Below are 26,288 nucleotides of genomic sequence, written 5' to 3'. Positions count from 1 at the left end.
ACTGGAAACAATGGACAGTTGTTTTAATAATAGGATATTATTTGGTTTTGCGGCACGAGCCTATGGCACCTATCTACTAAGAACTAAGTGCTGTTTGAATTTGTTTTCCGGTCGACCATTATTCTTGACGGAACGGTTGGCGGAAAGCAGCGAGACTTGTCATGTGTTAGTGTTATTTTAGATCCTTAGTACGTCCCTACCGAAATAAAGGAAAAGGTTTATGGTTAGGTTGGGTAGGGACGTCCAAAGGATACCAGATAGTACTAACCCAAGACAAATATTTAACTAACGACTGCATGAGTAACGTTAGCTACCAGATATTAAGTGCTAGATACATACTAATATGAAATGTTATCCATGACTTACGTTTGATTACCTATAAAGCAACATATTTTTGTTTCGCACATTTTGAAGAGGTAGGTTGACTGGGTCAATATATTTCTTGAGTGTTTTAGCCTACTGGTAACTAGCTACAGACTAACGTACGTAGTAGTAACTTAGCTCTATCAGAGGAAGAGGCGAAGCCTTTAATATCCAAAAGCTATGATTCTATAGCTAACGTTAGTACATAAATGACCACAAACAACTGCCTTATGATGAGTCATTTCTGCATATGCTGAGACCGAAGTCAGTTAAGCATGTCCTATAGTGTTCTATCTTGCTATGAACTGAAAAAAATGTCGTTATACTTCAACAGGTGATCACTTACAGGTGACTGCTTGACTAAGAATAGGGGCATACTGCCTCTGTATACAGTCGACCATGGCGTCATTGGTAAGTCTTGGGTGTATGGTTTACTTGTAGGGTCAACATGACGGTATCAGTCTATTGCTCAACACATTTGCTTCATCTGTTGCTTGCTTATCTCATTGTCAGGCTTGCTGGGCATTAATATGGAGATTCTCCCCCCTTTACTGCTATAGCAGCCTCCACTGTTCTGGGAAAGCTTTCCACTAGATGTTGGAACATTGCTGCAGGGATTTGCTTCCATTCTGAATTCAGCCACAAAAACATTAGTGAGGTCGGGCATTGATGTTGGGCATTTAGGCCTGGCTCTCAGTCTTCATTCCAATTCATCCAAAAGATGTTCCTTGGGGTTGAGGTCAGGGCTCTGTGCAGGCCAGTCAAGTTCTTCCACCGATCTCGACAAACTATATCTGTATGGACCTTGCTTTGTACACGGGGGCATTGTCATGCTGAAACAGGAAAGGGCCTTCCCCAAACTGTTGCCACAAAGTTTGAAGCACAGAATTGTCTAGAATGTCAATGTCTGTTGTAGCGTTAAGATTTCCTTTACCAAAACTAAGGAGCCTGAACATGAAAAACAGCCCCGGACCATTATTCCTCCTCCACCAAACTTTACAGTATGCACTATGCATTGGGGCAGGTAGTGTTCTCCTGGCATCCGCCAAACTCAGATTCGTTCTTTAGACTGCCAGATGGTGAAACGTGATTCATCATTCCAGAGAACGCATTTCCACTGCTACAGAGTCCAATGGAGGCAAGCTTCACATCACTTTAGCCGACGCTTGGCATTGTGATTTTAGACTTATGTGCGGCTGCTCGGCCATGGAAACCCATTACATGAGGCTCCTGACAAACAGTTATTGTACTACGTTGCTTCCAGAGGCAGTTTGGAACTTTGTAGTGAGTGTTGCAACCGAGGACAGACGATTTATACGAGCTTCAGCACTCGGCGGTCCCGTTCTGTGAGCTTGTGTGGCCTACCACTGCGAGGCTGATCAGTTGTTGCTCCTAAATGTTTCCACTTCACAATAACAGCAGTTAGAGTTGACCGGGGCAGCTCTAACGGCAGAAATTTAACGAACTGACTAGTTGGAAAGGTGGCATCCTTTGAAGGATTTGAAAATCACTGAGCTCTTCACTAAGGGCAGTCTACTGCCAATGTTTGTCTATTGAGATTGCATGTCTGTGTGCTCAAGTTTTATACACCTGCCAGCAACGAGTGTGGTTGAAATAGCCGAATCCACTAATTTGAAGGGGTGTCGTAGTGTAGCAAACTGTGTGTGTTTTTTTACAGGGTGGCAGCAGTTCCTCTTCTACAGAGTACATAGTCCGGGTCCCCAAGTAAGTACTATCCAAGGCCTACAGCCATTGGGTTCTCATTTAACATTTGACCACAGCAGGGCCAATGTGTACAACATTCCCGACTCTCTGTCTAACCGTTAATAATCATTGCATGCAATACGGTTTTGGAAACCTCACTCTACTTTCAAATCACCCCAAAATAATTTTCCAAGTACAAAAGACACTTAACGTGTGTAATTTTAACAAGGATTCCCACAGTTTTTTTCCCGCGTTGCACATTTACCTGAACTATCTGAATTACGACACTTCCTGAGCTAATGGAAACGCGGGAGTGAACACACAAAAACATCTCAAAGACAAACCTCAGTTGATAAAACAGCTAAGTGTATCTTCTGTATGTGCAGTGTTCCAAGCAGGACATACAATTAACTTTTTGGTTTACCAGCCACTGTGTCAGGTGGATTTAAAAAATCTACCAGCCACTCAGATCTTTACATTACAGTATTAATCTAAAATAGATTTTTTTTATTTATTCCCTCCTCAATCTACATGCAATGGTTTATAATGACAAAGCAAAAACAGTTCTTTAGACATTTTTGCACATTTTATTAAAAAAATATAAATAGATCCCTTATTTACATAAGTATTCAGAGCCTTTGCAATGAGACCCTAAAAATGAGCTCCGTTGCATCCTGTTTCCATTGATCATCCTTGAGATGTTTTTACAACTTGATTGGAGTCCACCTGTGGTAAATTCAATTGATTTGGAAAGGCACACAACTGTCTATATAAGGTCCCATAGTTGACAGTGCATGTCAGAGCAAAAACCAAGCCATGAGGTCGGAGGAATTGCCGTAGATCTCGGAGACAGGTTTAATACTCGAGGCTGTAATCGCTGCCAATGGTGCTTCAACAAAATACTGAGTAAAGGGTCTGAATACTTACTTACTTTCAGTTCGTAATTGTAATTATTATTATTATGGAGTGTAGATTGGGGGGGGGGGGGGGGGTAACGTAACAAAATGTGGAAAAAGTCAAGAGGTCTGAATACTTTCCGAATGCACTGTACATGATGTGGTATCTACATGAATCATGATATAGCTTACACCACTAACCTGTGTGTGTGTAGGAACACCAGTAAGAAGTACAGCATCATGGCCTTTAACTCTGGGGACAAAGTAAACTGCTCCTCCTGGACCCAGGTATGCAGGTCAACTCTCTGGGAAACTCCCTCTCATTACAACTTTCCTCAATAGGCTACTAGAACACTCAATGATTCTCTCTCCCTGTCTGTCTCTCCTTCGTTCTCTCTTCCTCCCTGTCTCTCTCTTCCTCCCTCCCTGTCTCTCTCTCCCTCCCCGTCTCTCTCTCTCTCTCCCTCCCCGTCTCTCCCTCCCCGTCTCTCTCTCTCTCCCTCCCCGTCTCTCTCTCTCTCCCTCCCCGTCTCTCTCTCTCTCTCTCCCCGTCTCTCTCTCTCTCTCTCCCCGTCTCTCTCTCTCTCTCTCCCCGTCTCTCTCTCCCCCGTCTCTCTCTCCCGTCTCTCTCTCTCCCCGTCTTTCTCTCCCTCCCCATCTCTCTCCCCCCGTCTCTCTCTCTCCCCCCGTCTCTCTCTCTCCCCCCGTCTCTCTCTCTCCCCCCGTCTCTCTCTCTCTCCCCCCGTCTCTCTCTCTCTCTCCCCCCGTCTCTCTCTCTCTCTCCCCCGTCTCTCTCTCTCTCCCCGTCTCTCTCTCTCCCCCCCGTCTCTCTCTCCCCCCGTCTCTCTCTCCCCCCGTCTCTCTCTCCCCCCCGTCTCTCTCTCCCCCCCGTCTCTCTCTCCCCCCGTCTCTCTCTCCCCCCGTCTCTCTCTCTCTCCCCGTCTCTCTCTCCCCCCGTCTCTCTCCCCCCCGTCTCTCTCTCCCCCCCCGTCTCTCTCTCTCCCCCCGTCTCTCTCTCTCCCCCCGTCTCTCTCTCTCCCCCCCGTCTCTCTCTCTCTCCCACGTCTCTCTCTCCCCCCCGTCTCTCTCTCTCCCCCCGTCTCTCTCTCTCCCTCCCCGTCTCTCTCTCTCCCTCCCCGTCTCTCTCTCTACCCCCCGTCTCTCTCTCCCTCCCCGTCTCTCTCTCCCTCCCCGTCTCTCTCTCTCCCTCCCCGTCTCTCTCTCTCCCTCCCCGTCTCTCTCTCTCCCTCCCCGTCTCTCTCTCTCCCTCCCCGTCTCTCTCTCTCCCTCCCCGTCTCTCTCTCCCTCCCCGTCTCTCTCTCTCCCTCCCCGTCTCTCTCTCTCCCTCCCCGTCTCTCTCTCTCCCTCCCCGTCTCTCTCTCTCTCCCTCCCCGTCTCTCTCTCTCCCTCCCCGTCTCTCTCTCTCCCTCCCCGTCTCTCTCTCTCTCCCTCCCCGTCTCTCTCTCTCCCTCCCCGTCTCTCTCTCTCTCTCTCTCCCCGTCTCTCTCTCTCTCTCCCCGTCTCTCTCTCTCCCCGTCTCTCTCTCTCTCCCCGTCTCTCTCTCTCTCCCCGTCTCTCTCTCTCTCCCCGTCTCTCTCTCTCTCCCCGTCTTTCTCTCTCTCCCCCCGTCTCTCTCTCTCTCTCCCCCCGTCTCTCTCTCTCTCTCCCCCCGTCTCTCTCTCTCTCCCCCCGTCTCTCTCTCTCTCCCCCCGTCTCTCTCTCTCTCCCCCCGTCTCTCTCTCTCTCCCCCCGTCTCTCTCTCTCTCCCCCCGTCTCTCTCTCTCTCTCTCCCCCGTCTCTCTCTCTCTCTCTCCCCCGTCTCTCTCTCTCTCTCTCCCCCGTCTCTCTCTCTCTCTCTCCCCCGTCTCTCTCTCTCTCTCTCCCCCGTCTCTCTCTCTCTCCCCCGTCTCTCTCTCTCTCCCCCCGTCTCTCTCTCTCTCCCCCCGTCTCTCTCTCTCTCCCCCCGTCTCTCTCTCTCTCCCCCCGTCTCTCTCTCTCTCTCCCCCCGTCTCTCTCCCCCCCCGGTCTCTCTCTCTCCCCCCCGTCTCTCTCTCTCTCCCCCCGTCTCTCTCTCTCTCCCCCGTCTCTCTCTCTCTCCCCCGTCTCTCTCTCTCTCCCCCGTCTCTCTCTCTCTCCCCCGTCTCTCTCTCTCCCCCGTCTCTCTCTCTCCCCCCCGTCTCTCTCTCTCCCCCCCGTCTCTCTCTCTCTCCCCCCGTCTCTCTCTCTCTCCCCCCGTCTCTCTCTCTCTCCCACCGTCTCTCTCTCTCCCCCCCGTCTCTCTCTCTCTCCCCCCGTCTCTCTCTCTCTCCCCCCGTCTCTCTCTCTCTCCCCCCGTCTCTCTCTCTCTCCCCCCGGTCTCTCTCTCTCCCCCCCGTCTCTCTCTCTCCCCCGTCTCTCTCTCTCTCCCACGTCTCTCTCTCCCCCCGTCTCTCTCTCTCCCCCCGTCTCTCTCTCTCCCCCCGTCTCTCTCTCTCCCCCCGTCTCTCTCTCTCCCTCCCCGTCTCTCTCTCTCCCTCCCCGTCTCTCTCTCTCCCTCCCCGTCTCTCTCTCTCCCTCCCCGTCTCTCTCTCTCCCTCCCCGTCTCTCTCTCTCTCTCCCTCCCCGTCTCTCTCTCTCTCTCCCTCCCCGTCTCTCTCTCTCTCTCCCTCCCCGTCTCTCTCTCTCTCTCCCTCCCCGTCTCTCTCTCTCTCTCCCTCCCCGTCTCTCCCTCCCCGTCTCTCTCTCTCTCCCTCCCCGTCTCTCTCTCTCCCTCCCCGTCTCTCTCTCTCTCTCTCCCCGTCTCTCTCTCTCTCCCTCCCCGTCTCTCTCTCTCTCTCTCCCCGTCTCTCTCTCTCTCTCTCCCCGTCTCTCTCTCTCTCTCTCTCTCCCCGTCTCTCTCTCCCCCGTCTCTCTCTCCCGTCTCTCTCTCTCCCCGTCTTTCTCTCCCTCCCCATCTCTCTCCCCCCGTCTCTCTCTCTCCCCCCGTCTCTCTCTCTCCCCCCGTCTCTCTCTCTCCCCCCGTCTCTCTCTCTCTCCCCCCGTCTCTCTCTCTCTCTCCCCCCGTCTCTCTCTCTCTCTCCCCCCGTCTCTCTCTCTCTCCCCGTCTCTCTCTCTCCCCCCCGTCTCTCTCTCCCCCCGTCTCTCTCTCCCCCCCGTCTCTCTCTCCCCCCCGTCTCTCTCTCCCCCCGTCTCTCTCTCCCCCCGTCTCTCTCTCTCTCCCCGTCTCTCTCTCCCCCCGTCTCTCTCCCCCCCGTCTCTCTCTCCCCCCCCGTCTCTCTCTCCCCCCCCGTCTCTCTCTCTCCCCCCGTCTCTCTCTCTCCCCCCGTCTCTCTCTCTCCCCCCCGTCTCTCTCTCTCTCCCACGTCTCTCTCTCCCCCCCGTCTCTCTCTCTCCCCCCGTCTCTCTCTCTCCCTCCCCGTCTCTCTCTCTCCCTCCCCGTCTCTCTCTCTACCCCCCGTCTCTCTCTCCCTCCCCGTCTCTCTCTCCCTCCCCGTCTCTCTCTCCCTCCCCGTCTCTCTCTCTCCCTCCCCGTCTCTCTCTCTCCCTCCCCGTCTCTCTCTCTCCCTCCCCGTCTCTCTCTCTCTCTCCCTCCCCGTCTCTCTCTCTCTCTCCCTCCCCGTCTCTCTCTCTCCCTCCCCGTCTCTCTCTCTCCCTCCCCGTCTCTCTCTCTCCCTCCCCGTCTCTCTCTCTCCCTCCCCGTCTCTCTCTCTCTCCCTCCCCGTCTCTCTCTCTCTCCCTCCCCGTCTCTCTCTCTCTCCCTCCCCGTCTCTCTCTCTCCCTCCCCGTCTCTCTCTCTCCCTCCCCGTCTCTCTCTCTCTCCCTCCCCGTCTCTCTCTCTCTCCCTCCCCGTCTCTCTCTCTCTCCCTCCCCGTCTCTCTCTCTCTCCCTCCCCGTCTCTCTCTCTCTCCCTCCCCGTCTCTCTCTCTCTCCCTCCCCGTCTCTCTCTCTCTCTCTCCCTCCCCGTCTCTCTCTCTCTCCCTCCCCGTCTCTCTCTCTCCCCCGTCTCTCTCTCTCCCCCCGTCTCTCTCTCTCCCCCCGTCTCTCTCTCTCCCCCCGTCTCTCTCTCTCCCTCCCCGTCTCTCTCTCTCCCTCCCCGTCTCTCTCTCTCCCTCCCCGTCTCTCTCTCCCTCCCCGTCTCTCTCTCTCCCTCCCCGTCTCTCTCTCTCCCTCCCCGTCTCTCTCTCTCCCTCCCCGTCTCTCTCTCTCCCTCCCCGTCTCTCTCTCTCCCTCCCCGTCTCTCTCTCTCTCCCTCCCCGTCTCTCTCTCTCTCCCTACCCGTCTCGCTCTCTCCCTACCCGTCTCGCTCTCTCCCTACCCGTCTCTCTCTCTCCCTACCCGTCTCTCTCTCTCTCTCCCTACCCGTCTCTCTCTCTCTCCCTACCCGTCTCTCTCTCTCTCTCCCTACCCGTCTCTCTCCCTACCCGTCTCTCTCTCTCCTACCCGTCTCTCTCTCCCTCCCCGTCTCTCTCCCTCCCCGTCTCTCTCTCTCTCTCTCTCTCCCTCCCCGTCTCTCTCTCTCTCTCTCTCCCTCCCCGTCTCTCTCTCCCTCCCTCCCGTCTCTCTCCCTCCTGTCTCTCGCTCTCCCTCCCGTTTCTCTCCCTCCCGTTTCTCTTCCCCCTCCCGTCTGTCTCTCTCCCCCCTCCCGTCCCTCTCTCTCCCTCTCCCCGTTTCTCTCCCCCCTCCCGTCTCTCCCCCCTCCCGTCTTTCTCTCTCCCCCCTCCCGTCTCTCTCTCTCCCTCCCGTCTCTCTCTCGCTCTACCTTCCTCTCCTCCCCTTCTATTATTTATATTAGCTTCTACACTTCTCATCTCCCTACTCCGCTCCCGTTGTCCCATCCGTCTCACTCTGTCTTCTCTCCTCCCTCCTTTACCCCTCCCCCAGGCTCGTATGGAGCGGGACATGAGTAACAGGAGGATGTATGGTGTGGAGGAGACTGAGGGGGCGGCAGGCAGTGAGTTTGGGAAGAAGCAGAGGGAGGAGGCACGCAGGAAGAAGTTTGGAATCGTCACCAGGGAGTTCAAGGTGGAGGACCAACCCTGGATCCTCAAGGTCAACGGCAAGGCAGGGAAGAGGTGAGGCAGACAAACACACACACAATGGCAAAGCAGGGAGGAGGTAGGCTACACACAGGCCTTGAGCTTACCTTTACATAGCTCTGGTTCTCTCACAAATACTTACCAAGCCATCCTTTGTCTTTCTGTTGATCCGAGGACAAGGAGGAACTCCCATATAGCCTGAACTATCCTTTTATATCAACATGTTTCTCTCTGTTTTCAGGTTCAAGGGTACGAAGAAAGGGGGCATAACGGAGAATGCGTCCTACTACATCTTTACCCAGTGTCCCGACGGGGCCTTTGAGGCCTTCCCCGTCAACGGTTGGTACAACTTCGTGCCCCAGGCCAAACACCGCACGCTGACCGCCGAGGAGGCAGAGGAGGAGTGGGGCAGGTGAGGAGAGGATGAAGTGGAGGGGAGGGGAGACAGGTGTGGGAGAGAGAGACAGGAGAAGGGGAAATACTGAGGGGAAGAATAAAGATAGGGGGTGCAAATTTACCCCTCAGGTAAAAACACTAGGGGGTAGATGTGGGGGAACGTAGTGGGGTACACACATACTTCCTCCCCCCCTCTCAGGAGGAACAAGGTGGTGAACCACTTCAGCATCATGCTCCAGAGGCGCCTGCGGGAGCAGGAGAGAGGGCCGGACGATGACGACGAGGAGGGCGAGAAGGGGGGGAAGAAGAAAAAGAAGAAGGGAGGAAGAGGAGGGGACCTGCGCATCCATGACCTGGAGGATGACCTGGAGCTGAGCAGTGACGAGAGCGACAGCAGTGGAGGAGAAGGTGAGGAGAGAAGAGAGCTGAGCAGTGATGAGTGACAGCAGTGGAGGAGAAGGTGAGGAGAGAAGAGAGCTGAGCAGTGATGAGTGACAGCAGCGGAGGAGAAGGTGAGGAGAGAAGAGAGCTGAGCAGTGATGAGAGCGACAGCAGCGGAGGAGAAGGTGAGGAAAGAAGAGAGCTGAGCAGTGATGAGTGACAGCAGTGGAGGAGAAGGTGAGGAGAGAAGAGAAAAGAGCTGAGCAGTGATGAGTGACAGCAGTGGAGGAGAAGGTGAGGAGAGAAGAGAGCTGAGCAGTGATGAGTGACAGCAGTGGAGGAGAAGGTGAGGAGAGAAGAGAGCTGAGCAGTGATGAGTGACAGCAGCGGAGGAGAAGGTGAGGAGAGAGGAGAGCTGAGCAGTGATGAGAGCGACAGCAGCGGAGGAGAAGGTGAGGAGAGAGGAGAGCTGAGCAGTGATGAGAGCGACAGCAGCGGAGGAGGAGGAGAGAAGAGAGCTGAGCAGTGATGAGTGACAGCAGTGGAGGAGAAGGTGAGGAGAGAAGAGAGCTGAGCAGTGATGAGTGACAGCAGCGGAGGAGAAGGTGAGGAGAGAGGAGAGCTGAGCAGTGATGAGAGCGACAGCAGCGGAGGAGAAGGTGAGGAGAGAGGAGAGCTGAGCAGTGATGAGAGCGACAGCAGCGGAGGAGAAGGTGAGGAGAGATGGACGAAGGTGAGGAGAGAGGAGAGCTAAGTGACGAGCAACAGTGGCGTGCGAGAAGGTTTGGGCTTTTTTCCGATTAATCTTTCCTCGATTCGTTGCATCCTCTCGTTTTGACCTTCTCCAATACAGTTGAGAACGAGGCAAGGAGATGGGATGTGAGGAGTCGCAGAAAGATCAACTGAGATGGAGTAGAGGAAAGTGACAGCAGCTTCTGTGGAGAGCAGGATGGAGGGAGGGAGAAGAGAAGGGAGAAGGGAGGGAGGAGAGAAGGATGAGAGGGAGGGAGAAGAGAAGGATGGGAGGGAGGGAGAAGAGAAGGAGGGAGAAGAGAAGGATGGGAGGGAGGGAGAAGAGAAGGATGGGAGGGAGGGAGAAGAGAAGGATGGGAGGGAGGGAGAAGAGAAGGATGGGAGGGAGGGAGAAGAGAAGGATGGGAGGGAGGGAGAAGAGAAGGATGGGAGGGAGGGAGAAGAGAAGGATGGGAGGGAGGGAGAAGAGAAGGATGGGAGAAGGGAGGGAGAAGGGAGGGAGAAGAGAAGGATGGGAGAAGGGAGGGAGAAAAGAAGGATGGGAGAAGGGAGGGAGAAGAGAAGGATGGGAGGGAGGGAGGAGAGAAGGATGGGAGAGAGGGAGGAGAGAAGGATGGAAGGAGGGGGGAGAGAAGGATGAGGGAGGGAGGGAGGAGAGAAGGATGAAAGGGAGGTGAGAGGGATGGATGGAGGGAGAGCCCAGTAATGATGAGTATGAAGGCAGAGTAGAAAGAGGCATGGGAGTCATTCAACCTCAAAAAGCACAAGAAAGGTTTTGGACACCCACCAATCAGATTGATCTGAAATGGTATCTGCAGTTAGAAACAGATCAGATTAGCATTTCTTGAATGTTATTTTTCTGAAAGACAATTAGAACTCAAATTGAAAGCTAGTTGATTGCACCCAAATTGGCAATTTTTAAATTGATAGGATTTATATAATATTCAATAAATATAGTTCCCAACATCCGATATGGACCAAACTTCTTCTTGACAATGATTAATACGTGAGGAATCCAAACAAATGGTGAAAATCACCACAGACCCCTTAGTTGTCTGGACTTCACAGAGATACACACACACACAAGAAATGAACACAGATGCAATGTATTTATTTTTTTAAACAAATGTTTTACATTGTAATTTGGGTAAACAACATGTAGGATACAGCAAAGTGTTTCTGAATATTGCGATATGATATCGATATTTAACATGAAAAAATGCAACCGATATCAACGTGGATTATCCATGTCGGTGCTCATCACTAGTATACAGTGTGTAAGAACCACGTGTCTGTTAGCTGAAGACGCATCTCAATGTCGAACAAATAGGTACATTTTACATGTTCAACTGTTGGAAGGTGCATCTCTCTTTACGTTCCCTCTCTTTTCTCTCCCCCTCTTCTTCTGTTCCTCTCAGATGGAGACAGCAAGCCCAAGAAGAAAGAGGGGGATGTGAAGGGGAAGGGGAAGAAGAAGAAGAAGAAGAAGAGGGGCAGTGACAGCGAGGCGAATGAGGACAGTGACGATGGAGACTTTGAGGGCCTGGAAGTCGACTACATGTCAGATGAGAGCAGGTGAGACACACACACACACACACACACACACACACACACACACATACAGACACACACACATACAGACACACACACACACACATACATACAGACTCACACACATACAGTGCATTCGGAAAGTATTCCGACCCTTTGACTTTTCCCACATTTTGTTATGTTACAGCCTCATTCTAAAATGGATTAAATACATTTTAAAAATCTTCAACAGTCTACAGACAACACCCCATAATGACAAAGCGAAAAGTTTTTTTTAGAAATGTTTGCAAAATGATTAAATATGAAAACTGAAATACTTAGTATTCAGACCCTTTGCTATGAAACTCAAAATTGAGCTCAGGTGCATCCTGTTTCCATTTATCATTTTTTTAACCTTTTATTTAAAACCAGACAAGTCAGTTAAGAAAAATTCTTATTTACAATGACTGCCTACTCCGTTCAAACCCGGACGACGCTGGGCCAATTGTGCTCCGCCCTAATGGGACTCCCCATCACGGCCGGTTGTGATACAGCCTGGAATCGAACCAGGGTCTTTACTAATGTGTCTAGCACACAGATGCAGTGCCTTAGACCGGTGTGCCACTCGGGGGCCTCTCAAGCTCAGGTTGGATTGGGAGCGTTGCTTCACAGCTGTTTTCAGGTCTCCAGAGATGTTCATCCTTGAGGTGTTTCTACAACTTGATTGGAGTCCACCTGTGATAAATTCAATTGATTGGACATGATTTGGAAAGGCACACACCTGTCTATATAAGGTCTCACAGTTGACAGTGCTTGTCAGAGCAAAAACCAAGCCATGAGGTTGAAGGAATTGTCCGTAGAGCTTTGAGACAGGATTGTGTGGAGGCACAGATCTGGGGAAGGTACCAAAAAATGTTCCCAAGAACATTTATGCAGCATTGAATGTTCCCAAGAACACAGTGACCTCCATCATTCTTAAATGGAAGAAGTTTGGAACCACCAAGACTCTTCCTAGAGCTGGACGCCGTGCCAAACTGAGCGGAACTAGGTCAGGGAGTTGACTACGAACTCGATGGTCACTCTGAAAGAGCTTTTGAGTTCCTCTGTGGAGTTTGCTAAAAGGCACCTAAAGGAATCCCAGACCATGAGAAACAATATTCTCTGGTCTGGTGAAACCAAGATTGAACTCTTTAAATGCCAAGCGTCACATCTGGAGGAAAGCTGGCATCATCCCTACGGTGAAGCATGGTGGTGGCATCATCCCTACGGTGAAGCATGGTGGTGGCATCATCCCTACGGTGAAGCATGGTGGTGGCATCATCCCTACGGTGAAGCATGGTGGTGGCATCATCCCTACGGTGAAGCATGGTGGTGGCATCATCCCTACGGTGAAGCATGGTGGTGGCATCATCCCTACGGTGAAGCATGGTGGTGGCATCATCCCTACGGTGAAGCATGGTGGTGGCATCATCCCTACGGTGAAGCATGGTGGTGGCAGCATCATGCGGTGGGGGATGTTTTTCAGCGGCAGGGACTGTGAGACTAGTCTGTATTGAGGGAAAGATGACCTGAGCACAGAGAGATCCTTGATGAAAACCTGCTCCAGAGCACTCAGGACCTCAGACTGGTGCGACGGTTCAACTTCCAACAGGACAACAACCCTAAGCACACAGCCAAGACAACGCAGGAGTGGCTTCAGGACAAGTCTGTGAATGTCCTTGTGGCCCAGCCAGAACCCGGACGTGAACCTGATCGAACATCTCTGGAGAGACCTGCAAATAGCTGTGAAGCGACTCTCCGCATCTAACCTGACAGAGCTTGAGAGGATCTGCAGAGAAGAATAGGAAACTCCTCAAATACAAGTGTTGTAGTGTCATACCCAAGAAGACTTGAGGCTGTAATCGCTGCCAAAGGTGCTTCAACAAAGGACTGAGTAAAGGGTCTGAATACTTTCAGAATGCACTGTACACCACAACTTCTATTGACAGCTGTATGGTCACACACCAGAGACACTTGTAGAGCCATACACACACTTCCTGCAACCTCATTTATTTTCTCACATCTGTTTCTCTTTCATCCCTTCCTCGCTCTCTCGCTCCTTACTCTCTTGTTCCTGCAGTTCAGAGGAAGAGGTCGGCGAAGAGAAGGCCAAGTCCAATAAAGAGGCCGTTCCCAAAGGTCAGAGGGCACCCCCATGGAAACAATACGTGTTCATGTGTGTGAATTCTAAGAACTTTAACTCTGTTCACAGGAATCGACGAGGCATCGGAGAGTGAGGAAGAGAGCGAGGAGGAGAAACAGAACGAGGAAGAGGGGAAAGAGGAGGAGGAGGAAGAGGAAGGGAAGAAGACCCCAGTCCAGACGAAGAAGAAGAGAGGTAGCAGTTTTTCTTCTTCTTTAGAATCTTTACTGATCAGGTATCACAGGGAAGTGGCAAGAACCCACGGAAATATACTGTGTTTTTGTTGAAGGGGGCTATGATGTGATAATGTTGTGTGTGTTTCAGACAGCAGCGGTGAGTCGGACACTTCGGAGGACAGCGACATCGATGGAGAGGCAGCCTCCGCTCTCTTCATGGTGGTGTGTGTGTGTGTGTGTGTGTGTGAGAGAGTGTTAGTTTGTGTGTGGTCCCTTTTGTAGTGCCACTGTTCAATGTCAACCCCATTTCCCTGTCTTTCTCGCAGAGATGGAGTCTTGATATCGTGTTCTTGATCTGGGTTACGGTGCCCAAGATCTGGGGCTTTTCTAAAAGTCTTGAACAAGACTCTGGTAGTTGATGAACCTGATACCATATTTTGTAGTTTCTATGTGGCACAAAAGGGGTGACACAACACACAATTTCCAGGGTATCTTGCTTCCCTAGTGTGGCAGCAGTGTGGGCACAAAAACAGGCCTTTTTAACCCTTTGATGTGGTTGATGTTGGTCTGACTCTCTATCTTGGTATTCCACATTTCAACTGGTGTTGGTGTGATAACGGTCTGCAAACACTGGGTCTTTCTTGGTCTGGGTCCTGAGAGGTTGAGAGTGGCTCTCGTGGACAATGCTCTTGACGTTCCCCATTTCCTCACTACCCCCCCCCCCCTGCCCCCCAGAAGAAGCGTACTCCTCCTAAGCGCGGTGGTGGGCGTGGCTCTGGAGGCAGCTCCAGGACTGGCAGTCGCCCTGGAACACCGTCCATAGACTCCGCCTCCACCTCCAACACACTCCGAGCCGCCGCTAGCAAACTGGAGCAAGGTACACACACACATGCATGCACTCACACACACATTCACAGATGGGAAATAGATTTTTATATTTGTAATGTTTTCATTTATATTTACATATTCACAGGATCTGAAAGTCTTATTTTGTTTGTGGTACCTTAAGGCTATGTGTGACCTCAGCACTGCATGCTGACTCTTCTTGATTGAACAGTAAAGGGTTGTTAAAACTGCGTCCATCACCCTGCTCCCTCCCCTCACAGGTAAGAGACAGGTGGTGGGTGGTAGCTCTGAGTCTCCAGCTGCCAAGAGGCTGAAGATGGAGTCCAGCAGTACGGCTGTCACCACCCAGAGTCCTGCCCCCTCAGGGAAGAGCACGCCACAGCCCCCCTCAGGCAAATCAACCCCCAGTTCCAGGTATATTCCTCTTCAATCTCTCCTGTTTGTTCACTTTTCTCACCCTTACCCTCTCTAGCTCACACACACTCTCGTTCTGTCTCTCGCCCTCTTTTCTCTGTCCTCTCCCACATGCACGGTCTTTCTTCTTATTCTCTCCCCCCTTCCACCACACACCCTCCCCTTGGTGTTTTGTCCCACTCTCCATCCTGCCTCTCCACAGTGACGTTCAGCTGACGGAGGAGGCGGTGCGTCGCTACCTGATCCGGAAGCCCATGACCACCAAGGACCTGCTGAAGAAGTTCCAGACCAAGAGGACTGGCCTGAGCAGCGAGCAGACGGTCAACGTCCTGGCCCAGATCCTCAAACGCCTCAACCCCGAGAGGAAGAACGTCAACGACAAGATGCACTTCTACCTCACAGAGTAAACCGGGCTCGTGTTCATTAGGGCATGCGTTTTAAAATGGAGACTGAGTCCAAGTTCCTCTTTCAGTCCCTTTGGTGCTTGGTGCCTAATGAACACGACCTAGGGAGGGAGGAGGAGATGAATAGGAGAGGAAGAGCATGGACGCAAAGTCCTCATTGATTGATCAGCGGAAGGAGGAGAAGGATAGAACAGGGTCCTTGGAAGAGGAAGGGTAGAAGAGGAAGAGAGTGGAATAAGGTAGAAAGAAAAGTGTTACGCAACTGTGATTTGAGATGCGGTGTGTAAAACTAGCCTCAATGTCTGTCTCTAGAAATGGTTTGAAGTCAACTGTACCTGTGGCAGTCCTTTCAGGTCAAACAACTTACTCTTACAAGATATAGGTTTATCAATGAATTACACAGATGTGAAGGTATCAATGAAAACATTCCATGTAGATCTTGCCTGCTGATTCATCTCCCACCACAACCCACTGGATTCAACAAGACAAGTGTGGGTTATTTTGTACGATTTGCCGTATCTCCCCAGGCCTCTATTTCTCATTTTAGAATTGTCTTTTTTGTTTATTTTCATTTGTAATAAAAACCCTGCTGTTGCTGTGGCTGGTCTTGTCATGTTTCTGGTTGGTTTGCATAATTAGAAGCAGAACACTGGACAATGATGTCATACATCTTAAGGCTTTTCAATGAAGACACACTAATATTATTTGAGGTTCTGCCAGAGGTCTACTGTGCTATCCAGTTGATTCATTGGAAATCTACTTTGCAGCAACTGTTGTGTATGTACTTACTTGGATAAGAGTAGTGTGCACTTCAATGACAGTACTGTTGGCCTGTACTACTTCATGCCATGGAGAAGTGGTTGTGTAGTAGAGAAACCATGTCAAGCAGAAGTCATTCATCCTTATTCAGCATGACATGACAGGTGTAGGCATATTAATGTTACACCTTCCTCTCCTGAGGAAAATTACTTGATGTGCCAAGTAGAGTCAAATATACTGATGGCACATCTGACCGTTTATTAATGGAGCGATTACTGGCAGATCCCAAATGATCTTGGCTTCCTCTCTGTTATCGTCAAACTTTGTTGACATTTGAAACTCGTTTGACCCCTAAAAACCTGCTTCTTCCTGTCCTGTTTCTACAATGTATTGATTTTATTTTTTTACAGTGAGGTGGAGCGACAGTGATGTCCTAATTCTCAAGATTCTTCAGGAAGTTGACTTTATATTAGTTGCTGATATGTTCATCCCAGATAAATCACAATCCTTTAACACAAACCAGCATTATGATCTGCAGTGTGGACCGAGGCCAGTGAATGATGAGAAACAGTTGGCTCCAATGTTTAGATCCAGGCTACGTTACTGTAGGCTTATACTTGTTGTTTTGTAGTGAGAAAACATGTCATTCAGCTTCACTCTCAACGACTGACACCTCATTCTTACATCAAGAAAAAGCCCATTCATATTTTTGTCAATATTCAATCACAAATAGATCATACACTTCAACTATATATGTTAGATATTAAAATAATGTGATGTATTTGAGTGTAAACACATGACCCTGCAGTATTGCTGATAGTAACTGGTAGTCATACTGTAGGGGATCAGGTGGCTGGACCAGTTCAGACACCATCAGGGAAGGACATGTAATGGAGGACATGATTAAGGGTTGCCCTATTGCTTGGAGCAAATGAACTGAGCAGTCGGGCAAGTTGAACCTGCTCTGAGGTTTCCCCAGGGGATTTTTCTGCTTCCTCCCCATTGTTTAAGTGAAAGACGGACAATTTATGGCATCCAGACAAGTTGAACCTGTTCTGTGGTTGCCCCATTTGGCAGGGGATTTTTCAAAACTGAATTTCAGTAGCCTAACATAGGGGCTACACTTACATTTTTTTGGTCCTGCTACACAGGAAGTATAACTATTGGTCAGGGTGAGCAGAGCACCAGACAATACTATATCCTATGGCTCTCGATTGTGAGCTGTGTGTCTAAATCTGAGTCTTCCAGAGCCGGTATGCTTACAACCAGGTTGTAGAAGGGTCTCATTGCGCTGCAAAAGTTACGCATTCAAACTGATTTTTCTACTTCATAGCATGCTAGCAGATACCCATAGACTTCCAGTCATTGTGCTAACACTAGTTAGCATTGGCTCACAAAATGACCTCTAAGTTCCTTCATACTGGACAAAGAGACATACAAATGGTATCCAGGAGTTCAACAGCCTCTGAGGAAGTAGATAATGGGCCTCATTGCCAAAATCTCAAAGTATCCCTGTGACCATTTTGCTTGTAAACAATTACTTTAAAATGTTCTGTCAAGTGACAGTAATCACCAGGCAACCAACAAACAAACTGCTGTCCAATGGGCAAGAGCCTTTCAAACCTTAATGTCAATCCCTGACATCAACGGTGCAAATAGAGGAGAAAGGATCCAAAATGGTTGCCAGACAGTTCTGGGGAGAACAACAAGGTGGGGTATTGTGAGTCCTGTGTGCCTTTACCTCATGCCCACTGATCTGACAGAACTTAACCGGCCACATGGTGAAACCTATCCAGAACTTTCACTAATCAGTTGGCATGAAGACAAGGACACAAGACTTGGAAGGCACAGTAATAGTATTGAGATGTAGCCCTGATCTTTTTCATTAAACAATATTCATGTCTCGACCTTCATTGGTCTTCATGTTCGGGCTATGTCGTAATTGTTCACGAACCAATCACAGGTCTTCTTGATACCTGTTGGGGAGGAGAGACACAGTCAGTCATCTATGGATACTGTGCATTTTGGAAGAGTGGTTTAATCACTGTGAACGTTACTTTCATCATAATCAGAAAACGACCAATAACCAGATAGGTATCAAATATCATGCTGTAATGGGTCTGTGTTATTTACAAGGCAACTAATTGTTTTCTGGACAGGAAATACAACCCTCAATATTTGGATCTCTGACCTTCAGAGAGCGGCGTGAAGGTGAAGTCAGGGAGGTAGCGTCGCAGCTTGGCGTTGCTGGCCGTCTTCTTCATCTGACCGTCTGACTTGCTGGTGTCGAACTGATGTCATAGGTCAAGGGCCACAGAAGGCAAAGCACAGGGAGATGACATAGTTACAGTGCAACGGATATGGGGGATAGCTAGTCCGAGTGGGCATTTAATGTACTTCATCTGTACGTCTTTCAGTCCAACAGGTGTAATGAACCTTTAGATATGGTTGCTGGTGTTGTACTAAGGATTCTACTAGATTGGTTCTAGACACTGATCTAAGGTCAAATTTGAATAATGGTTAAGGTAAGGAATTGGGGAAGATACGCTGATCCTAGATCTGTGCCTAGGAGCAACTCCTATCAGGCGTACACAGCCTGTGGAAGGATACAACTATTTGACCTTTGAAGTCCAGGGCATCTGCAATCATCTCTACGGCGTCCTTGATGGGGAGCTCCTCCTCCTCCCCCACTGTGAGAAACAAGTGACAAAGGAGCTTGGTCCAGTTACATACGGTACACACACACATTGACTGATCACACACACACACACACACACACACACACAATGTTGGACTCACCAGAGAGAATGATGGGGTCAATCTCATCATACTCCCGCAGCACCCAGAGGAACAGACGTGCAACATCCTGAGAAAACACACACACAGATTTAATGTACACACGCACATATCTGACACACACACACACACACACACACACACACACACACACACACACACACAGTAATTCACTAAACATACCAGAGAGTAGATGAATTGTCTCCTGGGTGTTCCGGAGCCCCACACCTGTAGTGGGGTTCCCTCCTCTGTTAGAAGGAGAGTAGAAAGGAGTATGTGTTTGTATATGTCTGTCTGTGTGTGTGTACGTCAAATCAAATCAAATTGTATTGGTCACATACACATGGTAAGCAGATGTTAATGTGAGTGTAGCGAAATGCTTGTGCTTCTAGTTCTGAGAGCAGTAAGTTTTTACATTTTTTCTTTCACCTTTATTTAACCAGGAAGGCTAGTTGAGAACAAGTTCTCATTTACATCTGCGACATAGCCAAGATAAAGCAAACAAATTCACAACATCTTCCTTATACACACAAATGTAAAGGGATGAATAAGAATATGTACATATAAATATATGGATGAGCGATGGCAGTGATGCATAGGCCAGATGCAGTGGATGGTATAGAATACAGTATATAAATATGAGATGAGTAATGTAGGATATTTAGACATTATTAAAGTGGTGTTATTTCAAGTGACTAGTGATACTTTGATCAAATCCATTTATTAAAGTGGCCAGTGATTTGAGTCTGTATGTAGGCAACAGCCTCTCTATGTTAGTGATGGCTGTTTAACAGTCTAATGGCCTTGAGATAGAAGCTGTTTTTCAGTCTCTCGGTCCCTGCTTTGATGCACCTGTACTGACCTCGCCTTATGGATGATAACGGGGTGAACAGGCAGTGGCTCGGGTGGTTGAAGTCCTTGATGATCTTTTTGGTCTTCTTGTGACATCCGTGTGTGTGTGTGTGTGTGTGTGTGTGTGCAGTATTGTGAGTGTTACTTACTTTTAGCAGCGTATGTCTTATGCATGAGCGCTGAGAGCACGTGACCATTTTCAAAGTTGAAGTTGTCATAGGGACCATACACGTTAGTCGGGATTACGGCGGTGTAGCGACGCCCATGCTGCGCAAAGTATCCCCTGTTGTCAATTAAGTCCACACACACACACACACGCACGCACACACACACACACACACACACACACACGCACGCACGCACGCACGCACGCACGCACGCACAATCATGTTGTGGTTAGAACATTAATGACCCACTCCAGCTATTTTTGAAACAATATTCTAAGTACACATACAATACAAGGTACAAACCCTTAAAGGTAGAATTTTTTGGGGGAGAGAAATGTTTTTTTTTGACACAAATGGGGAAATTCAAGGAGTTGGCAATTCAAGGGGTTAGTCTGTTGGATGCATACCGATGTCATCGGCCTTCCCTCTTTCTTCCCAGAACAATAGCAGAGCAATAGAGGTTCCTTGGAAGTTGTGGGAACATACGTTTTTGGTTTCCCATTGGTTCTGGGAACAAAAGCCTAAGTTTCCTGACCAGTGAAACTGACCTTTGTTTTACATTCTGAGAACATTCATTTTTTGGTTGCAGGGAAGTTCTGAGAACGTTTTACAATGATTCCCTGAAAGTTTTCCTGGGAGGTTTTATTAATGTTCTGATAATGAAATTATAGGTTATTTAAATGTAATTAAATAATATTCTGAGAACATGTTTCAATAAGACTTTAAATAACACTGCTAGCTTAGGTTAACTGTTTTGAACACCAAGCACAGATGGGACACATGGAAATTAAATTGCTTAGGCATTAATCATGGCAAACACATCTCTTTTTTATTGTCACAAAGAGCCTATAAGATTTAAACCTATGATCTTATGTTTCCTATCCATGGACTCAGTCCACTGCGCCACAAGGTTGGCGCTAGCATGCCATGTTTTGTAACTTATACAAAGCTGTGTATTTTAGTCTATTCAAACAGACCCCATTTCAAAGGAAACAAGTGCTCATAAAGATCAGGTGTGGCCAATTAGCGGGTGCGGCTACTTCATGAACTCACTTAACAAGATAGAGGATAGAGAGAGTTTTGTTGACGCTGAGAACGGAATGTATATATTAATAAATAACATGTTTAGAACCCTCTTGTGGTTTTAATGTAAAGTTTTCTTAATGTTCTGAGAATATTACTAAATAGAACCATGAGGAAACCTGTAGGAAACGTTACGCTGAAGTACTGAAATTCCCACATAAGAAACATATGGTTCTCAGAACATTATGTGCTAGCTGGGCTGTGCCATGTAATGAGGGACCTGCACCAGCTACTGAAATGCATCTTTTGTTAAGTTTATCAGGTGATAAATGAGGTGCAAGGGAGGCTGGAGTGGGTCTTTCAAATGTGTGCTAATGTACCTGCACAGGTAACAGATTAGTCACCAGCTCACCTGTTCTGAATATCAATCATTCTTTTGGCATGTGAGTAGCCAAAGTTTGAGTCATGTGGGGGCCCATTGTGGATCTGTGGGAAGGGGAAGAAAGCATGAGTGATCCTACACCATCTTTTATTAAAAATCCCAGTTTGGAGGGCCAGAGATCCCCCAGACATAGAGTAGTTCTACTGTCACTGGGCACATACTCGGTCCCAAATGGCACCCTAAACTGTTGAACTCCTACCTTTGACCAGGGTCATTAGGTCTCTGGTTAAAAATAATGTACTATATAGGGAATTGGGTGCCATTTGATGCCACCATAGTATTTTAGTATTAAGGTTAAACACAACATAATCTCATTGATTTGGCCTTACTGGTTGTTCAACTCACCATGCTCTCATCAATAGGGTATGTGGTCTTGTCAGGAAAGATGCAGCTGGACAGACAGGACACCACCTTGGTGACGCCCCTTTCGTGAGACGTCTGCAGCACGTTGTCATTGATGCGAAGGTTGTCCCTCTGTGAAGGCAATACACTGTGGTCTCAATTCAATAAAACCTGTATTGCGACTCTTACACAATAACTTGTTTTTACACAAATGAATTAAAAGAATGCATTTGCTCACTAACACCACGCCCATGACGAGCACGCGGTCAGCCTTCGTCTGCGAAACCATCTCTCACTCTCACTCACTCTCAAAGAATGCTAACTTCTATTTTTTCAGTTGTGATATTCACATACTGTTATTACGCTGTAGCCCATCATTGTAAATACACATTTGTTCTTAACTGACTTGCCTAGTTAAATAAAGGTTAAATAAAACATATAAAAAATAAACAGATGGATTAATACCCTTTTGGAATTAAGATGAATACATTTGCCAACAAAGTCCCTGTGTAAAGTTGTCTTTGACAAGTTGAATTTAATTTCAGCCTAAGTAGTCGCCCGGCCAGGCGAACATTGACATTTATATTCAGGTAATTCAGCAGAAGATCTTTTCCAGAGCTGCTTCCAGTCGGTGCATTCAACCAGTAGCTAGATAAGACAAACCATTTCACGGACTGGCCTTTAGGCAGTTCAGGCAAAATATCAGATGGGCTGGTTCCATCTTCAGCCCATCGGCCTGTCTAAACTGGGGGTTTTGTACACAAATATCATTATTTGGTTAACAATTGGGGTGCCAGGCAAAGAAATGGGCCAGTGAGTTAGAAATGCCCGTTCCAAATTTCTGGACCCATCCCTGATTTAACAAATGTAGTTTGGGACAGAAACATATAGCCTAGGTATTAAAACAAACTGGGTAGTTAGGTAAGCTCACCAGAAAGTGTAGGTTCTCCTTCATGTGAAGATAGAGTCCTCCCACCTTGGCAGCCAGGTGGATGACATGGGTGGGCCGATACTTCTCAAACACTGCTCTTGTCTGTTGTAGATCTCTGGCAGAACAACTGTCATCATCATCATCCCATTTAATGGAAACACATCAATCTCATAAAAGTATGCATGCACAAATGTAATTAGCTAAACATTTAATGTGGTTCCAACAGGAACTATATAGAAACTCTAAATATATACTGTATCTATGCATCAATCTACATATCTATAGAATAGATTAGAAAATAATAGAATAGCAGAGAACAGAATATTTTTTCCACTGAGTGAACTTATTTTGTTCCTGTTGGAACCACAAAACCAGCCACAGATGTAAAAGGGTCATAACAGGATTTCTCACAGTGCAACATGACCTATATATGTTATGTAGAACAGACATGCTGGTGTTTCTCGGGCATGAAGAATATGGGATCATGGCATCTCTTGCATATAGGCTAGGCCATTTTTATCTGCATCGACCAAGCCTCAGACCAGCTCTGCTGATAATATGAAGTTAATGTGACATAACTTACACGAGGTTGGCCTCTTTGGAGGACAGGAAGGTCCACTGCTCGCCCTCGAGACAGCCGCCTTCCTGTTTCACCACGTGCTCGATGGCCTTCCCGACCAATCCAGATCCGCCCGTGACGAGCACGCGCATCGGCTCAGTCTTCGTCTGCGAATCCATCTCTCACTGATCAAAGAATGGAAACTTTAATTTTTCAGTTGTGATATTCACATACTGTGATTACGCTGAAGCCCAAAACAAAGTAGGCTGATATGAATGACAGTATGATCATGGCCCTATTTATAGTCTAATTTAGAACGTAATAATTATGATTTAAAAAAACAACAATTACATTTAGGTCAGTAAGGAATTAATCAAATATATGCTATACAACATCAAACGCAAGTTGAAAGGTATAAACACACTTTTCGTTTCAATTACAATTTCATTGTAGCCTATTTGTTTAATCATGGATGCTACTTTATTGTATTTATTTCCTATCTACATTTATTGACTTTTGTCTTTTGAAATAAATTCAATTTGGCATATTAATTATTAAGCCAAAAGGGGAGTGAATAGTATTATGACAATGTTAATTTTAGCCTATCAAAAGGATAAACAAACAGCCTACGCCAATATCGACATATATTTCATTTTTAAATATAACAATTTAGTTTAAAAGAATGGGAAATAAGAGTTAGGCTATATTACAAAACAGAAGCCTATATTACACTATTAGATTGTCATACAGGCTACACCACTGACATTATTTTAGCAAAGCAAACCAAATAGTAGCCTAAAAGTGTATGTCTGTCGAAAGAAAATGTCTACTAATATGTTAAATACAATGTAGCCTCGCCTATAAATAGGCCTTATAGGACAAACATTTTAGGAAAATAATTGCAAATATTAATCGGTAGTCTATGTGGGCTATTTTGAATTAAAATAGAAAAACTCAAAACGAAATAATGATGAGAAGACAAAACTAAGAATAGTTATACATTTAGGCTAATAAGGAATTAATAACATGCTATACATCAAACGCAAGTTGTTTAATCATGGAGGCTACTTTATTGTATTTATTTCTATATACATTTATTAACTTTTTTATTTTGAAATAAATTCAATTTGCCATTTTAAATATTAAGCTCAAGAGTCCAAAACGGGAGTGAATTGCATTATAGTCGTGTTAATTTTAGCAAAAGGACAAATAGCTTACGCCAATACCGACAGACACAGTATTTAATTTTAACAATATGTTAACAATATGTGTTTAATCGAAATATCGGTTGTTCCATTAGGCCTATATTACAAACAGTATATTACAACATCAGATGATCGTGTAGGCTACAACACTGACATTATTTTAGCAACACAAACAAGAGTAGGCTAAAAGTAGCATATACGAAGTTGGTCGAAAGAAAATGTCTATGTTGAAGTCAAACGCACCCATCCATTCAACCAAAAGTCATCTACATAGGACTTAAAGGACAAACATTTATAAAGGCAAAACATATTAATCCGTATAGTTTACGTGAGCTATTTTGAATTATAATCAGTCACATTTTTAACTCGGCAAGACTCTCGTGTTATTTTGTATGTATCTTATCAATACACAAAGTTAATGTATGAATTCAAACCTGTAAAATTATTCGTTAGAATTTTCCTCCTCGGATAAAGTCGGTATTAGATCCTATTTCTGAACGCTCAAGTACATAAATGAGGCATAGGCTCTCCCAATGTCTTGCACACTAACTATCAACAGGTAAGCCGCAGAAGCAAGGTGGAGTCGCTCTTATAGACTACCTGTGAGCAACACTTAGAGAACAAGGGAGAGCAGTAGCCTTACAGGTGACTATCGCAGTTTCTCGCACCGTCACTCACGTACCACACCACATTAAGAAAATACCAGAACTGTTAAGATACAGTTGAAGTCGGAAGTTAACATACACCATAACAAAATACATTTAAACTCCGTTTTCACTATTCCTGACATTTAATCCTAGTCAAAAATTCCCTGTCTTAGGTCACTCAGGATCACCACTTTATTTTAAGAATGTGAAATGTCAGAAAAATATTAGAGACAATTATTTCTTTCAGCATTTCTTTCTTTCATCACATTCCCAATGGGTCAGAAGTGTACATACACTCAAAGTACGTTCATCTCTAGGAGACCGAACGTGTCTCCTTCCTGAGCGGTATGACGGCTGCGTGGTCCCATGGTGTTTATACTTGCGCACTATTATTTGTACAGATGAACGTGGTACCTTTAGGGGTTTGGAAATTGCTCCCAAGGATGAACCAGACTTGTGGGGGTCTACAATTTTTTTTACGAGGTCTTGGCTGATTTATTTTGATTTTCCAATGATGTCAAGCAAAGAGGCACTGAGTTTGAAGGTAGGCCTTGAAATACATCCACAGGTACTCCTCCAATTGACTCAAATGATGTTAATTAGCCAATCAGAAAATTCTAAAGCCATGACATAATTTTCTGGAATTTTCCAAGCTGTTTAAAGGCACAGTCAACTTAGTGTATGTAAACTTCTGATCCACTGGAATTGTGATACAGTGAATTATAAGTGAAATAATCTGTCTGTAAACAATTGTTGGAAAAATTACTTGTGTCATGCACAAAGTAGATGTCCTAACCAACTTGCCAAAACTATAGTTTGTTAACAAGACATTTGTGGAGTGGTTGAAAAACGAGTTTTAATAACTACAATCTAAGTGTATGTAAACTTCCGATTTCCACTGTAGGTTTGCTGAAAATAAAATGTTTTCCCCAACATAAATTGAATATAACTTCAGTTTTTTTTTATTTCACCTTTATTTAACCAGGTAGGCTAGTTGAGAACAAGTTCTAATTTACAACTGCGACCTGGCCAAGATAAAGCAAAGCAAAGTGACACAAACAACGACAGTCAGTAACACAATAGAAACGTCTATATACAGTGTGTGCAAATGAGGTAAGATAAGGGAGGTAAGGCAATAAATAAGCCATAGTAGCAAAGAAATTACAATTTAGCAGATTAACACTGGAGTGATAGATGAGCAGATGATGATGTGCAAGTAGAGATATTGGTGTGCAAAAGTACAGAAAATTAAATAAAAACAATATGGGGATGAGGTTGGTAGATTGGGTGCGCTATTTACAGATGTACTATGTACAGCTGCAGCTATCGGTTAGCTGCTCAGATAGCTGATGTTAAAAGTTAGTGAGGGAAATATAAGTCTCCAGCTTCAGCGATTTTTGCAATTGTTCCAGTCACTGGCAGCAGAGAACTGGAAGGAAAGGCAGCCAAAGGAAGTGTTGGCTTTGGGGATGACCAGTGAGATATACCTGCTGGCATGCGTGCTA

At 47.0% G+C, this 26,288-nt stretch overlaps 2 protein-coding genes across 6 annotated transcripts; one reads left to right on the top strand and one right to left on the bottom strand.

The window, feature by feature from the left end:
• Positions 1-215: 215 nt before the first annotated feature.
• Positions 216-15,660, top strand: LOC110519054 (general transcription factor IIF subunit 1-like). 4 transcript variants are annotated; one of them, XM_036938896.1, is made up of 14 exons: positions 216-416; positions 698-774; positions 2,042-2,088; positions 3,179-3,251; positions 7,824-8,014; positions 8,220-8,390; positions 8,574-8,782; positions 10,927-11,083; positions 13,158-13,216; positions 13,290-13,415; positions 13,545-13,615; positions 14,135-14,273; positions 14,503-14,656; positions 14,859-15,660. In XM_036938896.1, exons 2-14 carry the CDS (start codon positions 763-765, stop codon positions 15,061-15,063), a joined length of 1,614 nt encoding a protein of 537 aa, XP_036794791.1. In that variant the 5' UTR covers positions 216-416; positions 698-762; the 3' UTR covers positions 15,064-15,660. The 4 variants fall into 4 exon arrangements, with proteins under 4 accessions (XP_036794791.1, XP_036794790.1, XP_036794789.1 ...); XM_036938895.1 differs by having other exon boundaries at positions 13,545-13,618; XM_036938894.1 differs by having other exon boundaries at positions 217-416; positions 14,132-14,273.
• A 611-nt stretch (positions 15,661-16,271) lies between these two features.
• LOC110538724 (GDP-L-fucose synthase) lies at positions 16,272-24,760 on the bottom strand. 2 transcript variants are annotated; one of them, XM_036938897.1, is made up of 11 exons: positions 24,571-24,760; positions 22,956-23,116; positions 22,373-22,499; positions 21,445-21,573; positions 21,070-21,143; positions 19,617-19,750; positions 18,799-18,863; positions 18,619-18,685; positions 18,430-18,509; positions 18,011-18,110; positions 16,272-17,795 (listed from the first exon to the last, which is right to left on the bottom strand). In XM_036938897.1, the coding sequence occupies exons 2-11, from the start codon at positions 23,108-23,110 to the stop codon at positions 17,740-17,742; spliced, it is 987 nt and encodes a 328-aa protein (XP_036794792.1). In that variant the 5' UTR covers positions 23,111-23,116; positions 24,571-24,760; the 3' UTR covers positions 16,272-17,739. The 2 variants fall into 2 exon arrangements, with proteins under 2 accessions (XP_036794792.1, XP_021481359.2); XM_021625684.2 differs by having other exon boundaries at positions 22,373-22,487; positions 24,571-24,757.
• Positions 24,761-26,288: the final 1,528 nt, after the last annotated feature.

This window comes from Oncorhynchus mykiss, chromosome 12, assembly GCF_013265735.2.
Source record: "Oncorhynchus mykiss isolate Arlee chromosome 12, USDA_OmykA_1.1, whole genome shotgun sequence".
NCBI lineage: Eukaryota > Metazoa > Chordata > Actinopteri > Salmoniformes > Salmonidae > Oncorhynchus > Oncorhynchus mykiss.
This window is presented reverse-complemented; position numbering and strand designations above follow the sequence as displayed.